The sequence below is a fragment of the Herpailurus yagouaroundi genome, unplaced genomic scaffold (genome assembly GCF_014898765.1).
Source record: "Herpailurus yagouaroundi ecotype Mexico unplaced genomic scaffold, PumYag 140, whole genome shotgun sequence".
NCBI classification, from domain to species: domain Eukaryota; kingdom Metazoa; phylum Chordata; class Mammalia; order Carnivora; family Felidae; genus Herpailurus; species Herpailurus yagouaroundi.
In genome coordinates, this window is record NW_024412395.1 from 69852268 (window position 1) to 69876059 (window position 23792).

The 23792-nt window shown below is 38.5% G+C and overlaps 1 protein-coding gene across 7 annotated transcripts in view; it reads left to right on the forward strand.

Moving 5' to 3' along the window:
* Positions 1-19441, forward strand: part of AKAP19 (A-kinase anchoring protein 19) — a 79742-nt gene extending 60301 nt beyond the window's left edge. For all 7 annotated transcript variants that reach the window (XM_040475661.1, XM_040475666.1, XM_040475662.1 and 4 more), the window contains one exon: positions 18842-19441. In XM_040475661.1, coding sequence (XP_040331595.1) covers positions 19002-19289 — 288 coding nt within the window. In that variant the 5' untranslated portion in view covers positions 18842-19001 and the 3' untranslated portion in view covers positions 19290-19441. The remainder of the gene's footprint in view (positions 1-18841) is intronic.
* The last annotated feature ends 4351 nt before the right edge of the window (positions 19442-23792 follow it).

Below are 23792 nucleotides of genomic sequence, written 5' to 3' on the forward strand. Positions count from 1 at the left end.
CAGGTCTAAAATGAGTCTCTTGTAGACAGCAAATAGATGGGTCTTGTGTTTTTATCCATTCTGATACCCTATGTCTTTTGGTTGGCGCATTTAATCCATTTACATTCAGTGTTATTATACAAAGATATGGGTTTAGAGTCATTGTGATGTCTGTTTTATGCTTGTAGTGATGTCTCTGGTACTTTGTCTCATAGGGTCCCCCTTAGGATCTCTTGTAGGGCTGGTTTAGTGGTGACAAATTCCTTCAGTTTTTGTTTGTTTGGGAAGACCTTTATCTCTCCTTCTATTCTAAATGACAGACTTGCTGGATAAAGGATTCTCGGCTGCATATTTTTCCTGTTTAGCATACTGAAAATCTCGTGCCAATCCTTTCTGGCCTGCCAAGTTTCAAAAGAGAGATCAGTCATGAGTCTTATAGGTCTCCCTTTATATGTGAGGGCACGTTTATCCCTTGCTGCTTTCAGAATTTTCTCTTTATCCTTGTATGTTGCCAGTTTCACTATGATATGTCGTGCAGAAGATCGATTCAAGTTACGTCTGAAGGGAGTTCTCTGTGCCTCTTGGATTTCAATGCCTTTTTCCTTCCCCACTTCAGGGAAGTTCTCAGCTATGATTTCTTCAAGTACCCCTTCAGCACCTTTCCCTCTCTCTTCCTCCTCTGGGATACCAATTATGCGTATATTATTTCTTTTTAGTGTATCACTTAGTTCTCTAATTTTCCCCTCATACTCCTGGATTTTTTTATCTCTCTTTTTCTCAGCTTCCTCTTTTTCCATAACTTTATCTTCTAGTTCACCTATTCTCTCCTCTGCCTCTTCAATCCGAGCTGTGGTGGTTTCCATTTTGTTATGCATTTCATTTAAAGCGTTTTTCAGCTCCTCGTGACTGTTCCTTAGTCCCTTGATCTCTGTAGCAAGAGATTCTCTGCTGTCAGCTATACTGTTTTCAAGCCCAGCGATTAATTTTATGACTATTATTCTAAATTCACTTTCTGTTATATTATTTAAATCCTTTTTGATCAGCTCATTAGCTGTTGTTATTTCCTGGAGATTCTTCTGAGGGGAATTCTTCCGCTTGGTCATTTTGGATAGTCCCTGGCGTGGTGAGGACCTGCAGGGCACTTCCCCTGTGCTGTGGTGTATAACTGGAGTTGGTGGGCGGAGCCGCAGTCAGACCTGATGTCTGACCCCAGCCCACCGCTGGGGCCACAGTCAGACTGGTGTGTGCCTTCTCTTCCCCTCTCCTAGGGGCGGGATTCACTGTGGGGTAGGGTGGCCTGTCTGGGCTACTTGCACACTGCCAGGCTTGTGATGCTGGGGATCTGGTGTCTTAGCTGGGGTGGGTAGGCAAGGTGCACAGGGGCAGGAGGGGCAGGCTTAGCTTGCTTCTCCTTAGGTGATCCACTTCAGGAGGGGCCCTGTGGCAGTGGGCAGCAGATCCGCTGCTGGAGGTTTGGCTCCGCAGAAGCACAGAGTTGGGTGTGCGCGCGGAGTGAGCAAGTTCCCTGGCAGGAACTGGTTCCCTTTGGGATTTTGGCTGGGGGATGGGCGGGGGAGATGGCGCTGGCGAGCGCCTTTGTTCCCCACTGAACTGAGCTCTGTGGTCCAGGGGCTCAGCAGCTCTCCCTCCCTTTGTCCTCCAGCCTTCCCGCTTTCTGAGCAGAGCTGTTAACTTATGACCTCCCAGATGCTAAGTCGCGCTTGCTGTCGGAACTTGCTGTCGGCCCCTCCGCTTTTGCCAGCCAGACTCGGTCACTCTGCTTGGCCAGCAGGCTGCCCCTCTGCCCCGGCTCCCTCCCGCCGGTCCGTGGAGCGCGCACCGCCTCGCCGCCCTTCCTACCCTCTTCTGTGGGCCTCTTGTCTGCGCTTGGCTCCGGAGAGTCCATTCTGCTATCCTCTGGCGGTTTTCTGGGTTATTTAGGCAGGTGTAGGTGGAATCTAAGTGATCAGCAGGATGCGCGGTGAGCCCAACGTCCTCCTATGCCGCCATCTTCCCTCTCTCCCTCAACTTTTTAATATTCTGATTATAAATCTTAATCTTTTAGAAACAGTGCCATGGAAGGCATCTACAATTTCTCCTCACAAACTTGTGCTTGGTTCTAACCAATTTTGCATTAGTTTAGCCCTCTCATTTGACTCAGCTTGATGGCTTTTTTTTTTTTAATTTAGATGTATTATAGTCCTATTGACTATTTTTACTTGCTAATTAAGTATTACCACTTGGATCAGTGGATCCAGTGCTGTTCTCTTTCTTCACAAAATGGTGAGTCTCATATTAGCATTAAATCTGGGTTTGAAGGAACTAAAATGTGTTACATTACATTATCAGGTTGGCTTTTTTAAAAAGACATTTCCGATACAAATTACATACACACACACACACACACACACACACACACACATATATATATATACACACACATATATATATGTGTATATATATACACACATATATTTGAAAAAATTTTGGGAAACAGAGAAAAGCATAAAGAGGAAATTTAAGTTACCTATGATCCCACCATCCAAAGAGCAACTCTGTTCATGTTTTCTTGTATTTAACTCTATTTTTTCTTAAGCATCTATATTTTAAAAACCAGAATAATACATATATATTTTTCTGCTTTTAAAAATTATCAGTTCTTAAGACTCGGATAAATCTAATCTTTGTAAACTTTTCTACCATGTTTTAGGAGGCAGGTTGTAATATTTTCAATGTTTGGTGTCTTTTTTTAGCTAATAATAATTATACTTAAAATTATATGATATTACAAGATAGGCTTTATAACAGTCTTGAAAATATTTTCAGTGAATGGAAATGTAGGAAATTACTAGTTCAAATAACAAATATGTGAGTACACAATACATGTTTTAAAACAATACTTTCGTTTGTTTTGTCATGGATAAATAAACCTCTTGACTAGTTATTTAAAAACTTAACATATGAGTATTGCCTCATGCTACTAAGTATTCTTTTAAAAAGTTATCATCTGTTTATTATGAACTACCCTAAAAGTAGGTGGCTTAAAATAACATACATTAATTTTGCAGTCCCTGTGAATCAGGAATCTGGGTGCAGCTTAGATGAGTGCCTGCCTGTCAAAGCCTTTCACAGTTGCCAGTTGGGGCTGTGATCTCATCTGAAGGCTTAAGTGGGGAACAAACCAGTTCTATGCACCCTGCTGTACAGAGATTTTCCTCGATTCCTTGCCTCATGGGCCTCTCCATAAGGCTTCTCATAACACAGAAGTTGGCTTCCATCAGAGTAAGAGTGCAAGACAGAAGCCATGGTCTCTTTAAAATTTAATCTTGGAAATGACATCCCATCACTTTTGCTATACTCTATTGTTAGAAGTAAATCATTGGTCCTACAAGAAGAGGGAATTAAGGGATGGGAATTTCCGGAGGCAGAGATTACTTGGGGGCCATTGTAGAGGCTATCTACTACAATTATTTAACAGTTACATAATATTCAGGATATAAGCCTATGATAAATCACATGTCATTGCACATGTAGCTTATTTTCAATTCTTCTAATTATAAAAAGACTACCATGAAAAGGCTTATATATAAATTTTTGTTGGCAACTCTGATCATTTCTTTAAGATAGATTTCTGAGGTGGGATATTTGGCTTAAAGCTTCTAACATGAGTTGTTATGCTACTATTGAAGCAGTTGAAACTACTACCTGTGTTTGAGAATGTTCATTGTACCCTATCACCTTTAAGACCATTCTTTTTTTTTTTTAATTTTTTAAATGTTTATTCATTTTTGAGAGAGAGACACAGTGTGAGTGGGGAGGGGCAGAGAGAGAGGGGGACACAGAATCCAAAGAAGGCTCTAGGCTCTGAGCGGTCAGCACAGAGCCCAACACCAGGCTCAAACTCACAAACTGTGAGATCATGACCTGAGCCGAAGTCAGATGCTTAACCAACTGAGCCAGCCAGGCGCCCTAAGACCATTCTTTTAAAGAATGGGCTTGTAAAATAAATTGTTCCATAAATACACTGTTTATCTGATTTAGTGCATATCATGAAATCTGAAAGGGAGAAATTGTGATATGGCAGCAAGATCCCTGAAGCCATATTCAAAAGATCTGAGCACCAGAACAGGCAGTGCAACTGGTCTCTCGTGCGTTGTCATCCAGACTATGTGCTTCCTCAGGCAGGATATTTAACTTGCTTACGTACACAGTCTACATCAATGTACTTTGTAAAATATGGAAAAATAATTCTGTTGCATAAAAGATCGATAAGACACCAGGGAAAGAGTAAAAGGAAAAATGGAAATGAGATATGCTCAATAGAAACAGAGATAGATGGATAATTTACTCTGAAAAGCTCCAGACACTTGGTTATCATTTGTAATGTATGGTTATATATACTCTGCTGCTCTCTTTGTAGGAGTACAGCTATACCTTGTTTTATTGCACTTTGTAGATACTGCCTTTTTTACAAATCGAAGATTTGTGGCAACCCTGTGTTGAGCTAGTCTGTCTGCACCATTTTTCCAACAGCATTTGCTCACTTCATCTCTCTGTCACGTTTTGGTAATTCTCACAATATTTCAAACTTTTATTATTTGTTATGGTGATCTATGATGAGTGATTACAACTCACTGAAAGCTCAGATGATTGTTAGCAGTTTTTAGCAGTAAAGCATTTTTATTTACATTCGCATTTTTAGACATAATGCTGTGGCACACTTAGGAGACTACAGAATACTGTAAACGTAACTTTTATTTTTATTGGGAAACCAAGACATTCTTTTCACTTGCTTTATTGTGATATTTGCTTTAACAGTCAGTGGTCTGGAACTGAACCCACAGTTTTTTTGAGGTATGCCTGTATAGGAATTTCTTTCTAACATCTAGAGTTAAATTATTTAAGTCAATTAACATTTACTGAAGCCCTTCATTATGCATGCATATAGAAGTGAGATGCAAGGATGAATAACAATGACTTATTACCAGTCTTCTTTTAGAAAGCATTTAAGTGCTGTGACCATGTTCAAGCCTTTACAAGTCCATCTGGTATGGGTACAGACTTGTAAACAAGGCAGAATGGGAAATATAGTGATGAAGATAAATATGGCACGGAAACCCAAGAGCGTGATAGAGTGATATTAGATAGCGAGATGGCCTTTATACAGGAAGTGGACTTGAGATGCACACTTAAGAATAGGTAAATTTTTAGAAAGAAGAAATTTTTGTGTAGTAATACTAGAGAGAAGGAGAAATGACAAGAAAGCCCTTTTTAAGAGACAAAGCATTTTACAAATGTGAAGAAGGAATCTATGGAATAATTGGCTTAGCATATAAGGATGATTGGATCATGATTTTCAGCTTACAGTGAGTTTTAAGACAACATTCATTTTTGCATTAGTTTTGGTTTCATGTTCTGATTCAAGTTCCAATTCCTAGTTTCAGGTACAGGGTCTAAAGAGCAGTCCAGGTGTAACAAACTAAAGACAATATTCTGACGTTGTTACCAGTTTTTCATACCACCTCCATTTCACAACAGTTGTTTAAGGAACTGGCTTCAGCATTTTATGGAGCTTAATTCATGCATCACAAGTACAGCTGTGTCATTTAGCTATGGCCTGACATGACTAAGAAATGAATATAGAATATAAAGTTTAAATGTTTTAAATTCTTGGGGTGCCTGGGTGGCTCATTCAGTTGAACATGCGACTCTTGATTTGGCTCAGGTCAGGATCCCAGGGTCATGGAACTGAGTCCCTGGTCAGGGGGTGGAGCATGGAGCCTGCTCAAGCTTCTCTCTCTCTCTCTGTCCCTCTCCCCTGCTTATGCACACCCCTTTTCTCTAAAAAAAAAAAAAACAAAAAACAAAAACAAGTATATGTTTAATGTTTTATATTCTTAGTGGTGATCTAGATCAAATTTTTTTCTTCAGCTAGTTTTTTTTTTTTCCCCCAACTAATTGATCAGTAGTTACTCTCCATTTTCCTGCAGGGATTTATATGGATAGTACTGGAAGAATTACTGCAGACTAAGATTCAATATTCCTAGTCATAAATAGGATTGGTCAGGTGAAACCAAACATGTACCCAGAGTAAAGCTCAGAGGGCCAGGAGAAATGCCTGTTTCTCTTCTCCACCTGGAGGACTTGGTAAAATGGGTGAAACATGGACACCTGTTTTAGATCTATCATCTGATTGTAATGATTCAAAATCACTGTCAGCATTCTTATATTCTTCTCTTTCTTTAATTATCTTAAAGTACAGTAAAGCGCTTAACATAATAATTTGGTAATAGTAGTTTTAGGGGACAATCTAAGAGAAAGAAGGAAAGGAAATGACACTTACTGAACACCTTGCTTGTTCCAAAACAATTCTAGATGTTTTATATATGGAAGCTCACTTAAATTTTATGATGAATGTCTGAGGTGGATCTCAGTTTACAGATGAAGTCCTACCACATAGCTCTACTCAGGTTTATTAGAATCTCATACATTAGCCTCTCAATTAACGGTGTTATTTCCCCTGCCCCTCCATTGAGAAAACCGAACCCCAAATGTGACCTCACGAAGAGTCATCCTGAGACCACCGTGCAGGTGAGCAAATGCACGCTGTGTACGTTCTGCGTGCCTGAGGACCAATCCAACTGTTCGGTTTCCAAAGTAGTGCTCTTTAGGCAACCTTCAAACTGGCCAAAATATTTGCCATATTTTCCAGCTTTTACTTTTTGGTGAGAGTATTAAATCTGAGTTCATTTGTTTGCCAGTTTAACTGGCATCATTTGACCCTGTTATGAATTTAAAGTCTAAGTGATTCTCAATATTAACAGGACAAAGACCTCTGTTTAAAGTCCAATTTTATGGACCCCCCCACCAACAAGAAAGAAAATATACTCTTAGTTTCCATTATTAGAGAATGAATAATGACAAACATCCTATTAGGAACTCAGGTATTTTTTTTAATGAACTCCTATTTTTTAATGAATTAGCATTTATTAATTGCATCTACATTTAAATTTGAAAAATATATATGCATAAGACTTTTTTTTTAAGATTATTTTGAGAGCAAGAGAGAGCACACATGGGAGGAGCAGAGGGAGATGGAGAGAGAATCCCAAGCAGGTTCCTCACTGTCAGCGTGCAGCCCAATGCAGGGTTTGAATCATGAGATCGTGACCTGAGCTGAAATCAAGAGTAGGACATTTAACTGAATGAGCCACCCAGGCACCCCTATATGCATAAGACTTCTTTTAAAGACTATAGCATTTTTTAAATTATATAAAGATTCGCATTAATTCAGGGCTAGGGCCCATTTTAAGCCATAGCTTGAGATATAAAACATCTTAGAAACCTGTTCAGAGGCTTAGAATATGATATAAAGTAGGACAGCAGTAATAACCATTTCTGTTAATCTAGTATTTAAGGTGGACTTTCAGGGATTTAGAGGTCTATTCATTTCCAGAGCAGATATTTAGAAGCTGCTTTTTTTTGGCTAGTGCTTTGTGTTTGGGCCTCATACTCAAGTTATGACTTTTTTGACACCTTCCCTGGTATATTCCAAAGGAGCTTACTCATGAGGCTTAGTTTGATGACACTGCATCCAGGATGGAGCACCACAGCTCTGAAATGAACTACACGGAATGAGTGGGCTACAGTAATTTAAATCTTCTGTTTGAAGGATCCAATAGAAGACCCAGTAGGTGCTAGACCTGTTCCCAAGGGAAGTGCCAGGGCTGTGGCCTGACACCCTCCACATACTTAGTGCTTTGAGGCTCCTCAGTAACATTGAGGGAAACAAGTCAAAGGACTTTTCTTTTATGCATGCCTGTGCTCTGCCTGTGTGTGTGTGTGTGTGTGTGTGTGTGTGTGTGTGTGCACGCGCGCGCGCGAGCGTGTGTGTGTTGGGATTGGGTGGGTGAGGGAGAAGGTGTGGTGGGAGGAAAGGCATCCTTATATTGTATTTAGCTGCCAGTGGCATAAACAAAAAATGGCCACTTCTCCTATTAAGGCAAAGATAAAACAAATTAAGGACTTTCACTGGGCATCTACACTATTTATTGCCTGAATAAGCTGTCATCTTGTCTCACTCTGCCTCTCTTTATTTGTTCAATAAGTTTGAAAGCACTTAAAGACATTGGTCCTGAACACATAATAGAGACTAATTAAAGACTGGCTGGATGGTTAAGGAATGTTCTCACAGCTCTTTATGTATCTTAAGATTATAAACTAAAGTATAAACAAATTGGATTTTCAGTATTTTTATTGAAGTCTAATTAGTATACAATGTTATGTTAGTTTCAGGTATACAACATATTCATTCAACAGTTCTATACATTACTCAGTGCTCACCATGATAAGTGTAGTCACTGTCACAAGGTTATTACAATATTATGACTGTGTTCCCTGTACTTTTTTTTTTTTTTCAACGTTTTTTTATTTATTTTTGGGACAGAGAGAGAGACAGAGCATGAGCGGGGGAGGGGCAGAGAGAGAGGGAGACACAGAATCAGAAACAGGCTCCAGGCTCTGAGCCATCAGCCCAGAGCCTGACGCGGGGCTCGAACTCACGGACTGCGAGATCGTGACCTGGCTGAAGTCGGACGCTTAACCGACTGCGCCACCCAGGCGCCCCGTGTACTTTTATATTTTATAGACTGTACTTTTCATCTCTGTGACTTATCACTGGAAGTCTATACCTTTTAATCCCCTTTATCATTTCACCCACCCTCCACTCACTTCTCCTGTGGCAACTACCAATTTGTGCTCTGTATTTAAGAGTCTGGGTTTTTTTGTTTATTTCTTCATTTGTCTTTAGGTTTCACATTTAAGTGACGTCACATGGTACTTGTCCTTCTCTGACTTATTTCATTTAACATTATACCCTCTAGGTCCATCTATGTTGTTGCAAGTGGCAAGATCTCATTTTTCTTTTCTTTATGGCTGAATAATATTCCATTGTGTGCGTGCATGCGTGTGTGTACACATAAATCATATCTTCTTTATCCATTCATCTATATGGACACTTGGGTCACTTCCATATCTTGGCTATTGTAAAATAATGCTGCAATAACATAGGGGTACATATATCTCTTTGAATTAGTGTTTTCACTTTCTTTGGGTAAATACCCAGTAGTGAAATTATTGGATTATATGGTATTTCTATTTTTAATTTTTTTAGGAACTGCTGTGTTATTTTCCACAGTGGCTGCACCAGTTTGCATTCCCACCAACAGTGCACAGGGGTTTTCTTTTTCTCCACATCCTCACCAACACCTGTTTTTCTTTTTGATTCTAGCCATTCTGACAGGTGTATGGTGATATTTCATTGTGGTTTTGCTTTGCATTTTCCTGATGATTAGTGATGTTGAGCATCTTTTCTTGTGTCTGTTGACCATGTGTATGTCTTCTCTGGAAAAATGTCTATTCAGGTCCTCTGCACATTTTAAAATCAGATTGTTTCTTTTGTGTTGGGCTGTATAAGTTCTTCATATATTTTGGATGTTAATCTCTTACTGGATATATCATTCTCAAATATCTTCTCCCATTCAGTAGGTTGCCTTTTCATTTTGTTGTTTCCTTTGCTGTGCAAAAGGTTTTTATTTTGATGTAGTCCCAATGGTTTGCCTTTGTTTCCCTTGCCTTAAAAGACATAGTTAGAAAAATATCGCTAAGGACGGTGTCAAAGAGATTACCGCCTGTGTTTTCATCTAGGAATTTTATTTTTTTTCAGGTCTCATAGTTAGGTCTTGAATCTATTTTGAGTTTATTTCTGGTGTGAGAAAGTGGTCCATTTTTATTCTTTTGCATGTAGCTCTCGTTTGCCCAGCACCATTTATTGAAGAGACTGTCTTTTCTCTATTGTCTATTCTTGCCTCCTTTGTCATAGACTAACTGGCCATACAGTACGGGTTTATTTCTGGGCTCACTTTTGAAAATTGATTTCTTTAATCGGCCATTTAAAATGACAAGAGCTAAAATACTTTTCCTGGTTAATACCCAGCATTTATTGTATTATGCCTTCAGCTGATAGCCATAGTAACTTCCCAGCCAGACAGATGAATAATGTAGGCTGAAAATTAACTTAGGACAGCTGATCCCACATGTTGTCCTAAGAAGGTTAATTGTATAATCTGCTAAATTATTGACTTGCATTAATAACTAACACTGTTGAGGGCGCCTGGGTGGCTCAATCAGTTGAGCGTCCAACTCTTGATTTTGGCTCAGGTCATGATCCCAGGGCCATGGGGATCTCTCCAAGTTCCTAAAGGAAGTGAGAAAGCCCTTGAACTGGTAGCAGTGGGTAGATGGAGGGTTCTTGCTTTTCTGTAGGTGCCGAAGAATATGACCACTGAGTTTGGGCTGATTTAGGCCAGTGTGAGAACAATGGAAATCACATGCCTATCACAGGAGGCACACAGCACTGTGAGCTGGTTTGTGCACTGGATGCTGCCTCATCACTTTAAGAGTTAGAATTTTAGACTGATTTTAAAACTTGGTGTAACTGATTCAAGCAGGCAGCCTTTTTCAGGTATAAATATATCAATTCCCTGGACTTGTATCTCCCAGAATGTTCTTAAAACTGTTACATACATTTTATTGAAGTAAAAATTACAGTGAAATTACATAGATATTAAGGGTATAATTTGAAAAGTTTTGACAAATGTATATAGTCATGTAATCAACACTCTAATCAAAATATACATTTATATCACTTAGAACATTCTTTCACGACCCCTTCCACACAGCCCTTACTCAAAGAGAACTATGTATGATTTCCATTTATGGGATTAATATTGTCCATTCTTAAAATTCATAGAAATACGATCAGCCTTTTGTATCTGGCTTGACACATTTCTGAGATTCACCCATGTTGTTGCATTTATCTACAGTTCATTCTTTTTTATTGTCAACTAGTATTCCATTTCATGGAGATCCCCAATTTGCTTCTCCAATAAGCCTACTGATGGACATTTAGGTTGTTTCCAGCTTTGCTGTGAATAAAGCTTCTATGGATATTAGCATACAAGTTTTTTGGCAGACATGTTTCCATTTGTCTTAGATGAATGCCTAGAAATATATATATATACATCAATTTGGGAAGTAGTGACACCTTAATATTGTCTTTGAGATCATAACACTTTATTTCAGTTTTCTCAGTAACAGTTTGTATTATTCATACAAATATACAAATACACAATATTATGCAGTGTAGTTCTTTAATGTTTTGTTATATTTATCCCTAAGGGTTCATACTTTCCACCCTATTCCAAGTGGCATTAATTTCATCTTCCAGTTCTTCACTGCCTAATCATAAAGTAATTGATTTTTGTGTAGCAATTTTAGATCTTGAGACCTTGCTAAAATTCTAGTTTTTTGTATAATCTTAAAGATTTTCTACATATACAATCATATCATCTGCAAATAAAAGCAATTTCCTTTTCCTTTTGGACAGTCTTTGTATTTCTCCCCTCCCCCAGTACAATATTAATAGCAATCATGAGAATGAACATTGTTGACTTGTTCCTATCATGGCAAAAGTATTCACTTTCACCATTAACATTAGTTTTAAGGAAATTCCTATTGCTAGTTTGCTGAGAATTTTTATCATGAATGGTGGTTTTATCAAATGCTTTTTCTACATTTATTGAGAGGATTATCCAGTTATGGTAATCTTTATGTTTTGTTTGTTTTTGAGAGAGTATGTACATGAGCTAGGGAGAGGAGCAAAGGGAGAAAGAGAATCCTAAACAGGCTCCATGCTCAGCATGGAGCCTGATGCAGGGCTCGATCCCACGACCCTGGGATCATGACCTGAGCAGAAATCAAGAATCAGATGCTTAACTGACTGAGCCACCCAAGTGCCCCAGTAATCTATATGTTAATGATGAATTATAGGACCACCTGGGTGGCTCAGTCAGTTAAGTGTCCAACTGTTGATTTCAGCTCAGGGCATGGTCTCACAGTTCACAAGTTCAAGTGCCGCACTGGGCTCTGCACTGACTGACAGTGTGGAACTTGCTTGGGATTTCCTTCTCAAAAAATAAATAAGCTAAAAATTAAAAAAATATGTGAATTATATTTCTTGACTTTTGAATGTTCTGTTGCATTTCTTGCATTCCTGGTATAAATCCCACTTGGTCATGATGTATTAACCATTCTACGTATGAATTGAATTTGCCATTTAAAAAAAAATGTGATTTGTGTCTGTGTTCATGAGGGATATTGACTTGTAGAGTTTTCTTCAAATCTCTTTACTTCTGGTAACAGTGTAATCCTGACCTGATATAGAACAAATTTAGAAGTGTTTCCGCCTTCTCTGTTTTCTGAAGAGTTTAAGTTGGATTGGTATTATTTCTTCCTGGAGTGTCTGAAACAATTTAGAGCACTAGCTAGTCTTTTAAGCCTGGGGGTTTCTTTTTGGAAAGATTTAAGTTATAGATCTAATTTCTTTAATTGATAAAGAGCTATCAACCTTTCTATTTTCTCTTGTGTTGGTTTTGGTAATTTGGTATTGTTGTAAAGTTGTACATAATATTCTCTGGTTGGTTTGTTTAACACATATAGCATCTGTACTACTGTTTTTCTCACATCTTGGTAATGTGTCCTGTCACTTCTCTTGATCAGAGTAGAGACTTCTCTATTTTATTAAATCTTCCTTAAAAACCAGCATTGGTTCCACTGATTTTTCTCTATTGTTTGCCCTTTTTGCTTCATTGATTTTTGCTCTTATCCATATTATTTCCTTCCTTCTACTTATTTTTGGTTTACTTTTCTTTTTCTAGTTTCTTATGGTCATAGTTTAGATCACTGATTTAAACTAAACCTTCATTTTTATTAGAAGCATTTAAATCCATCTCTTTCCCTCTAAGCGCTAGTGATACATTTAAAAAAATTGGGGGCGCCTGGGTGGCTCAGTCGGTTGAGCGTCCAACTTTGGCTCAGGTCATGACCTCATGGTTTGTGGGTTCAAGCCCCGCGTCGAGCTCTGTGCTGACATCTCAGAGCCTGGAGCCTGCTTCCAATTCTGTGTCTCCCTCTCTCTCTGACCCTCCCCCACTCACACTCTGTCTCTCTCTCAAAATAAACATTAAAAAAATTTTTTTTTAATTTGATATGGTTTCTATTTAGTTGAAAACATTTTAATTTCCCTGTGATTTCTTCCTTGCCCCACGGGTTATTCAGAAATGCGATAGTTTCCAAATATTTAGGGCCTTTGTGTATATTTTATTACCACTTATTTCTAATTTAATTCTGTGGTGGTTGGAAAATATACTCTAAGATTTCAAGCTTTTGAAACCTTTTGAGACCACCATGTTGTCTTAGTGGATATTCCATATGCAGTTAAGAATATATATCCTGCAGGTGTTGGGTATAGTATTTTATAAATGTTAACTAACTCAAGTTACTAGTTCAAATACTAGTTGAATACTAGTGTTCAAAATTCGAATTCCGTATTTTTTCCCTTGGATATTATATCATTTACCAAGAGAGCAATGTTCATTTCTCCCTTTACTTCTGTCAGTTTTTCCTTCATGTATTTTGAAGCTCTGTTGCTAGCTACATATACACTTATGATTGTCGTACCTTCCTCACTGACACACAAAATGTCCCTCTTTATTTCTGGTAATCCCTCGGGTCTTGAAGTCTACTTTGATATTCATATAGCTATAGAAACTTTTTTATGCTTCCTATTTTCATGGTATGTCCTTTCTAACTCTCTTGCTTGCAACTTTTATATCCATATTTAATTAAAGTACATCTCTTATAGGTAGTATATAGTTGGATTTTTTATAAAGGACTTTATTTTTTAGAGCAGTTTTAGGGTCACAGCAAAATGGAGCAGGCAATACAGATATTCCCCGCACTCCCCACCCCAACACATACACACAGCCTCACCCACTATCAACATCCCCATTCCAGAGTGGTATATTTGTTACATGAACACACCATCATTACTCAAAGTCCATAGTTTACACTAGGGTTCACTCTTTGTTGTGTGTTCAATAAATTTTGACAAATGTATAATGTTATGTATGCACCACTGTGGTATCATACAGAGTAGCTCACAGTCCTAAAAATGCTCTATGTTCTATCTGTTCAGCCCTCCCTCCTTTCTAATCCTTGGCAACAACCATCATACTTTTTACTATTTCCATAGAGTTACCTTTTCCAGAATACCATAGTTGGAAGGATTGGCTTAATACTGTCATATGCATTTAAGTTTCCTCCTTTTCTTTTCATGGCTTGATAACTGATTTCTTTTTAGCAATGAATCACATTCCATTGTCTGGATATACAACTGTTTGTCCACCTACTGAAGGACATTTTTGTTGCTTCCAACTTTGGCAATTATGAATAAAACTTACTATAAACATCCATATGTAGGCTTTCATGTGGACATAATTTTTCAACTCATTTGGGTAAATACCAAGGAGTATGACTGCTGGCTCATATGGTAAGATTATGTTTAGTTTTGTAAGAAAACACCAAACTGTCTTCCAAAGTAGCTGTACTATTTTGCATTCTCACCAACAATGAATGAGTTTCTGTTGTTCCCCATTCTTGCCAGCATTTGAGGTCATCAATGTTTGAATTTTCACCATTTTAATAAGTTATAATGCTATCTCAGTGTTGTTTTAATTTGCAATTACCTAAGATAGGATGTTGAACACCTTTTCATATGCTTACTTGCCATCCATCTTCTTTGATGAGGTGTCTGTTCAGATCTCTTGCCCATTTTTTAAAATAAGTTTGAGAGAGAGCATGCATGTACAGGGGAGGGACAGAGAGAATCCCAAGCAGACTCTGCACTGTCAACACAGAGCTGGACTTGGGATTCGAACCCATGAACCATGAGATCATGACCAGAAGCCAAAATCAAGAGTCAGGCCTTAACCAACTGAGCCACCCAGCCACCCCTACTTCTGTTGCCCATTTTTATTTTTTTAAGTTTTTTTTTTTTCAACATTTATTTATTTTTGGGACAGAGAGAGAGCATGAATGGGGGAGGGGCAGAGAGAGAGGGAGACACAGAATCGGAAACAGGCTCCAGGCTCTGAGCCATCAGCCCAGAGCCTGACGCGGGGCTGGAACTCACAGACCGCGAGATCGTGACCTGGCTGAAGTCGGACGCTTAACCGACTGCGCCACCCAGGCGCCCCTGTTGCCCATTTTTAAATCAGGTTGTTTTCTTGTTGAGTTTTAACAGTTCTTTGTACATTATAGATAATCCTTTATCAGATATGCTGCTGCTTCTCATTTTCTTGACAGTGTCTTACACAGAGCAGAAGTTTTTTTTTTTTTTTTCAACGTTTTTTATTTATTTTTGGGACAGAGAGAGACAGAGCATGAACGGGGGAGGGGCAGAGAGAGAGGGAGACACAGAATCGGAAACAGGCTCCAGGCTCTGAGCCATCAGCCCAGAGCCTGATGCGGGGCTCGAACTCACGGACCGCGAGATCGTGACCTGGCTGAAGTCGGACGCTTAACCGACTGCGCCACCCAGGCGCCCCAGAGCAGAAGTTTTTAACTTGATGAAATACAAATTATCATTTATTTCATGGATCATGCCTTTGGTGTTACATCTAAAAGGTGATCACCGGGGCGCCTGGGTGGCTCAGTTGGTTAAGCGGCTGACTTCGGCCCGGGTCATGATCTCGCAGTTTGTGAGTTTGAGCCCCGCATCGGGCTCTGTGCTGATGGCTCAGAGCCTGGAGCCTGCTTCTGATTGTGTCTCCTTCTCTCTATCAAAAATAAATAAAATGTAAAAAAATAAAAGGTGATCACCAAGCCCAAGGTCATCTAGATTTATCTAGATTTAACATCTGGATGTGATCTTCTAGGAGTCTTATAGTTTCATGTTTTACACTTAGGTCTGTGATCAATTTTGAGTTAATTTTTGTGATTGGTGCAAGGCATTTTTGTTTGTTTTTTGGTTTGTTTTTGTGGCTATACAATTCCAGTACATGTTGAAAAGACCACCTTCGCTCCACTGTCAGAGATCTGTTGGCTATGTTTGTGTGGATTGGATCTTAACTACTTGGCCTTTTAATTGAAATTTTTAGTCTCTTTCCTTCCACATAATTTTTGATATGTAAGGGTTTAAGTCAGTCACTTTGCTGTTTTCTAATTGCCCCATATTCTTTTTCCTTCCTATATTATTTCCTGCTCTCTGGGTTAAATGTGTCTAATTCCTCATTGCTAATTTCTCATTGTTTTTAAGCCATACTTTTTTGTGGTTTCTCTGTTCACATTTTAAAACTTTTTCCCCAGATTGGATATATCTATAGACTTATGTTCAAGTTCATTAATCCTTTCTTAAGTATCCAATAGCTCATATGATGAGTTGTTCATTTTAGTTCTTGAGTTTACAATTTCCATGTCTCTGATGGGATTCTCTACTTATTCACTCTTTATAATCATTTCTCCTGTAAATCCTTGAACGTAAATAGCATCTTTACAGTTCTGTTGTGTTAATTACCAAATAGTGGGTCATTTGGGGGTCTATTTCTAATAACTGTTTTTTGATAGGGCACATTTTCCTGTTTTGCATGGCAAGTAATTTTTATTCTAGGATGAATGTTGTGGATGATACCCTTGAAGGAGTCTGGATTATGTCATCTTCTTTTAAGTGGTATTTTATTCTTTGGGACTGTTTGTTTGACCTTAGGCTAGCCAGTCCATAGGCCATATTGGACTGTTTTTGTCAACTTTTATTGGAACATAGCCACTGCCCACTTTTTTACATATTGTCTACAGCTACTTCTACACTAAAACAGCAGGACTACATAGTTGTGACACAGAACTATACGGCTCACAAACCTAAGTCCTATGCGATCTTGCCCTTTAAGAAAGTTTGCCAACTCCTGCTCTAGGATTCACACCAGACTCCTAAGGTGTCAGGTTTCACTGAGGTGTCTCCATTGGGGTTGGTCTGGTTACTCCAAGGATTCTGCGGCACTAAATCTTGCAAATTCTTTTCCTGTACATGCGCATCCTAAGTCCTCAGACAAGTACTCTTGATGAGACCCCATCAGATGGGAGACCCCACTTCTGCCTCCCTCCCAACAGCTCCCTTATCTCTTGAAACTTCTGTTTCAGTAACCCAATCTCTTCAGCTCAGTAGCATCAACACTCTAGTTAGGGCCAATTTCCCCAAGATAATGCTGGAAGATGCTCCCAGGCAGAATCTCAGGATGCTTAATTAAGGGGTTTAACAGTCTGTGTTTCTATTCTCCCAAAGATCACAGTCCTGTGCTGGTGTTCAATGCGTGAAAATATCTGCCCACATATTTTGTCCAGGTTTAAAGTTGTTTTTTGTGAGGGTACATCCGGCACTAGTTATTTTGTTATGGTAGATAAAGCTGCTTTTTACAGAACCAGAGATCCTAGAAAACAAAATATTGTGATAATTCTACTCATGGCCTTTTATTTGACATTTACTGAATAATCATTTTCAGGTTAACTATGTACAATTCCCTTAACCATCCCAGATAGTACAAAGTAGACACTATGTAAGTCATTACATGTTGGCCATGTACAACCAGGAGAGTTCCCATCTGCAGGGAGTTCAGTCTAATAAATCAGACAAACATTATACACATCCCCCTTTCCCTTTTTGAAATACATCTCTAGCAAGGCATACAGAACTAGAGGTAATTAAAAGCACAGGGCTAGATTTCCTCCCCTTTCCCACCATATATCCTTATTGGAAGTAGTATTATGAGAGACATTGGATAGGCTTTATAGAAATCTAAAAAAATATAGGGCAAAGGTCACCTCTTCTGGACTTTGATTATAAAGTGTTTAAAAAAAACTACAATTACCATGCATTTAAATCCATTTTTAATCTTAAGATCAGTAGTTTCTAAAATAAGTCAACTGAGTTTGATTTTGTGAATTTGTCTAGAGCTATGTCTTTTGGGTCCAAAAACTAAGATATAACCAAGGATCATAATCCTATAGAGACTTTACCTGTGCTTTCTTATGGCTACACTCCCTCCAGTGAAGTTGCTTTGTATTTTGCTACTGTTAAGTCCTATCTTAAGATAGGACGTGCAAGCTTATAAGGCACATTGTGAGCACTGCAGTCTACTTACTGACCAGACATCAAATGAGATGAGACATTTAGGGGGGGGAGAAACTTGTAACCTTATTTTAAATTAATCTGAGCTTTTCATATAGTTTCATAGGGAGTATCTCATTCAGAAGGAAAAAAAAAACAAACAGGTGGCTTTGCCTCATCTAACTTGTGTTGGCTAAAGGTTGTCATTCTCTTTGAATTGTAAACCTCTAACCAGAGGACAAAGCCTGACTCTGAAAACAGTCCAAGATGTGTAGGCTCATGAGGCTTAAGGCAGGAGCAAATGTCTGATATGCTTGTTTCTCTCAACAGTACAGATCAGGGGTTGGCAAACATTTTCTGTAAATGGGCCAGACAATAAATATTTTAGGCATCTCAGGCTACGCGGTTTCTGTCAAAACCACTCAACTCTGCCACTGTAGCATGAAAGTAGCCGTAGAGAACACATAAGCAGATAACACAGCTGTGTTCTAATAAACTTAATTTACAAAAACAGGCAGCTAGGATTTGATCTAGAGTTTGCTGAACCCTGGTGCACATAAATTAGCAAAAGTTTAACTGTGTTTTTAGTTTTTTAAAATGTTCAAGATCTTGAAAAAAGGTTTTCCTATTTTGTAAATTGCCAGTTTTACTGAATGGTTATCTTTTCTGTTGATGAGATAAAGCTGTTATTACCTCCCAACTCCTGCAAGTGACCAACAGTGGTAGAGAACTATTTCTACATGCTACCTAATCACACAGTATTTTGCATGTGGTAACTTCAAAATGAAACTTTTCTTTTGACAGATAAACACTACAGGTGAAGATTGGTAAAAAGAAGCACTGATTACTGCGGTGGCCTGGAGAGGAAAAGCGCTGGTCGGTATCACATGGACAAGCTCAGTGTTTTCCAAAGATGCTGTTGAAGTAGTCTTTGCTACTGCTTTCCTTCAAAGCTCTTCATAACATGGGCTGCATGAAATCAAAGCAAACTTTCCCATTTCCTACCACATGTGAGAGTGAGAAGCAGCATGCAAGTGAAGAAAGCTTTATGTCTGGAGACAGATTTCTACCTAGGATGCCTTCTCCAGTTAATGTCGAACAGGAAGTGAAGAAACCATCAGGGCCCGAAACTGTGGTCTTCGAATTTGCACATCGCCTGTCCCAGGAAATCCTGAGTGATGCCTTGCAGCAGTGGGCAGGCAATAACATCAAGTACTATGACATCCCATATATTGAGAGTGAGGGGCCTTGACGCTGTAGGATGATGATAACTTCTTGAATTGTGGATAGAGTTGGTGCTAGCTTAAATACATGAAACAATAGCAAAAACTGATGTGAATAAATACAAATAACTACGTCTGGATGTAAAAAAAAAAAGTATGGTAATATCAAGAGTATACAATACTTACGTGAAATATGTTAAGCACTTTTTATGTTAACAGTGATTTCTACCTGCTTGGTCTTGGATTTTAGTCATTTAAAGGGCTAAACATAGGTCCTGTACCACAGTAATCAGCTGGTATGTCATAGCACTTTCTTCCTGAGGCAGTAATAGAATCACCAAAGAAATCCAATGGTTATTTTAAAGACACTCCTTTTAAAATTACTATTTGTTAATTTACACACACACATACAAATAATACATGAGAAGGGGTTTTTTTCCCCCAAAACGCCTTGGCAAGGAAATGGCACTTAAGCCACAGTAATTAACAGTGGGTCTTGTTTGTCAAAACCATTTGTGTCAAGGATTCCTACTTCTTAACACAAATGATCAAGCAGTAGAAAGCAACCCATGCAGAAATAGTCCACTTTGAAACCTGTCCTTAAGATATTTTTGTAGATGAAGGGGCGCCTGGGTGGCGCAGTCGGTTAAGTGTCCGACTTCGGCCAGGTCACGATCTCGCGGTCCGTGAGTTCGAGCCCCGCGTCAGGCTGATGGCTCAGAGCCTGGAGCCTGTTTCCGATTCTGTGTCTCCCTCTCTCTCTGCCCCTCCTCCGTTCATGCTCTGTCTCTCTCTGTCCCAAAAATAAATAAACGTTGAAAAAAAAAATTAAAAAAAAAAAAAAAGATATTTTTGTAGATGAAAAGCCTAACTACCACCTTGAACCTCAGGGCCCTAACTAACCTCAGCTATCATTGGATGACTCAAGACATCGCACATACGGCACCCGAACGAGATACAATTTACAGAAGTCATGACATTAATGTTTGTGGTATTGAATTAAGCAGCCCAGTGATATAACAAGAAAACAAGAATTTTTACAAATAGAAATACAGTAAATTTTAAAATAAATAACAGAAGCCCTAGTCAAGGTAGAAAGCAGAACCTGTTCTCAGTGCTGCATGTATGTTAAGTTTTACCGTCTCAAAGATGCAGAAGGTTGGTATATGGGCAGTCGTTCCCATTTTTCTTACTGACTGGTGGGACCAGTCTATGCATGAGTATATACAGTTGTATTACAAAACAAAAGATCAAATGCTCCTCCAAAGAGTATTCGTGTGTGTGTACGGTAACAATGCCCTTAAAGCATTTAAAGCCATATGATTTTCTTAAATTTGTCTACCTTTTTGAGGAAGTTTTTTAACAAGTAACTACTGTTTGAGATCAATGGTAATAGAAAATTTGGGAGGGGAAGAAGATATTGAGAAGACATACCTGTAGAAAAATTGGGATGCAGTCACTGGAATTTTCATCAAGATTTGCTGCACACTGACTTTAATTGGAAAGGGAATTATTTTTAAGTCTGTGTGCATTAGATTCTTTTATTTCCAACAGACCCTGGTCACCGATATCTAAAGAAAGGCAGAAGAAGACCTGCGAAATATGTATTTGGCCTTAAAAGCAGGCGGAAATGCTACCTCTAGTTTTAACCATGATACTTTGAAACCCACAAATAGAGTGAATTCTCCCGGTTGCATGGACAAAGAAAGTTCTTTGAAGTGAGTGATGTGCTATCTTTCCGTTGCCTTTAGGCACTTGGTCATTCAACTTTCATTTTACCTAGTCCCAAGATCTGAACTGTCCTATTGTACTTGCAATCTAGAAACAAAGTAGAAAAAACTCACCATCCCCATTTATACAAGGATCTGAAGTCATAAGACTAAGGGACAAAAAGTTTTCTGAAAGTGCAAAACATATTTCCAGCTCATGAAGAAAAATTTAGGTTTTTGAGTATACTAATGACTCAGACAAAAGCTTAGATGTTGCTGTTTTTCATTCATTTTGTATCTCACATCAGGATATTTTTGCTGCAAAGTCACTCACTGTTTAAAAGGTGTAATTAAGTATGTAAGGTAATACAATATTATGGTGAGAACACAAAGCCATAGCTACACTAAATTTTTCAGCATACATAGGGATGTAGACTGGCGAGTTTTATTACAGCTAAGTATTTTAACCTCAGGTTTCTCCTGTGCCTGGGCCCCTATTTCCCAGGGGGGTAGCAGGCACGCCTGTTCAGATCCATATCTAGCTAGAAGTATAATCTCTGTTGCCCTGACACTACGGCAGTATGGTTTTGTCACCAAGCACCAACCCCTCACTCCTGAATCATTTTAACAGAGTATAGTATCTGGTAGTATAGACTTATCTTGGAAATATATGCTGTATTATGTCAAAACATGGACAAGGAACTACAAGGCTTGTGTAATCAGTGAGTTAGCAGATAAACCAAGTTGGAGGCAGGCAGGAAAAAGAACTGGATAAGCAAATGTGTACTACATGTGATCATTATCAAGATATAGTTTGGCCTTGATGACGAGACAGATGAGAACATCTTTGATAGGATTCCTTCTATCATACCTTCATATTTAAATACTGGATTTACTTCACTTTGAACTTTCATGAACAGTAAAAGGTCTATTTGAGAAGGAAGGAACGTATAAAACAGACGACTGGAAGAATTATTAGCTACTGGAAAGGGAGACATTTGTTCCAACTTCTATCACAAACACAGATGAAATAAGAATAGTGGCCAAATCATAAGGGAAAGGAAACGGGGGGAAAGAGGGCCCAAGAAACAGCACTCACGTCAGGCTCCATCAGAAGACACACTGCAAAACAAGTCTCCATTGTTCTTGACTGAGGGAAGGGACACAGTAGCAAGTTCCTTTCTTTACCACCCTGACAGGTGACCAACTACTGACTCTTTTCTCTCGAGAACATCCAGGATAGGCGCAGATGAGCCGCAGCCAGTGCGACAAAGAACCTGCTGATGGCAACTGTAAACGAAGATTCTCAGAGGAAGCGTGCAGGTTCCTCACTTACACAGACTCACGTAACCCCGCAAAAGTGCTTCCCTGCTCCCTTCTCCAGTTAAAGGTCTCCTGTGTGCTCTTACCTTTCAGTTACAAGCCTTTGATATCAGAGTGCTCCATTTTCAGTTGCCTTATCTGTCCTTTGCTAACCACCTATGGTCATTAGCACTCAAAGCACAATTTGGAAGGGGATAAAAACGATCCTAGTTCCAAAGGAATAATTGGTGTCAAATTGCCTTATTAGTATTAAAAATAGACATACTGCTGAATGAATGAGCTAGCATGACACATGTATCCTACTTAATATCATTGCCATATTATGAGATGAGGGAACTATACTTTTTTATTGTATAGTTTTAGGAATCAAGTAAATTCAAGGAATAGTAGTTAAAAAACAAAGTTCCAACAAATCTATTGTTTGCTTAATCATAAGGCCCTCACTATGTATCTGTGTGGCCAAATAGAACATATCTTCCTTGGGCAAGTGGGCACAAGCTCAGATGTACTCCCTATCTCTTACTTTGCAAAACTCACATTTTGTTAGCTAATTCTCTTCCTGTAAGACTTAGCTATGAAATGGTATATTTTTTTCCAAATATTTTTGAGAAAACATTTTTTTCTAACTGTACAATAAAAGTCTAGTTGCAATTAACTAGCTATGAGTTCTTATTAAAGCAAATGCCTTTCAACATTGTATACTGTCAAATTTTTTGACATAAAGAACTTAACATTTTATGCATGTCTAATGAATACAAAGTGAATAAAAATACAAATAATTTCTTGGATCATTCAGGTCCAATTTAAGAGCTTTAAGAATATAAATGTAAACATGTCCATTATCATGCTGTCTTTAGTCTAAATCTGTTCCTCACTTTTTGGGGGGCGGAATGCTTCATGTTAAATATTAAAAATAGAAAATTTAAAGCAACTCCTTCTAGACTGCAATTTCCTCATCTAAAAGAGGAGTGCAGGATATAAGTTTTGATGTCTTTCTCAGTTCTTCCACCTTTGTTATTGAAATCTGAAATTTTCTTCATTTCTGAGGGGTTTTGGATGAAGGAAAAACTGTAACAAGTTATAAATGATAAACTGGCCTTTAAAGGTCATTCTTCTCTAGACTTTAATGTGCCAAGTCTGGAACACCCTGCAGTTTCTTGTGTACCTTAAGAAAAACTTATTTTGTCAACAGTACCAATTATTGAAGGTATTTCTATTTTGAACAAAACTCCTGCTTTCGACTTTTTTTTCCTCCTGATTTAAACTACATAATGGCAAATAATTTCCCACACTTCCTAATTTCTCATTCTGTCAGTTTAACAAATCCTAAAAAAAACAATGAGAAATAATGCTTTCACTTTCACTATAGGAAGGATTCTGGTTAATTTTAGGGAAGACCAAAGATGAGTTAATAATACTAGAGAGATAACCTCATAAAAACCTTTTTGCTTTCCCTGAGATTTCTAATATTATAAAAGGAACACTTCTACAGTAACATAA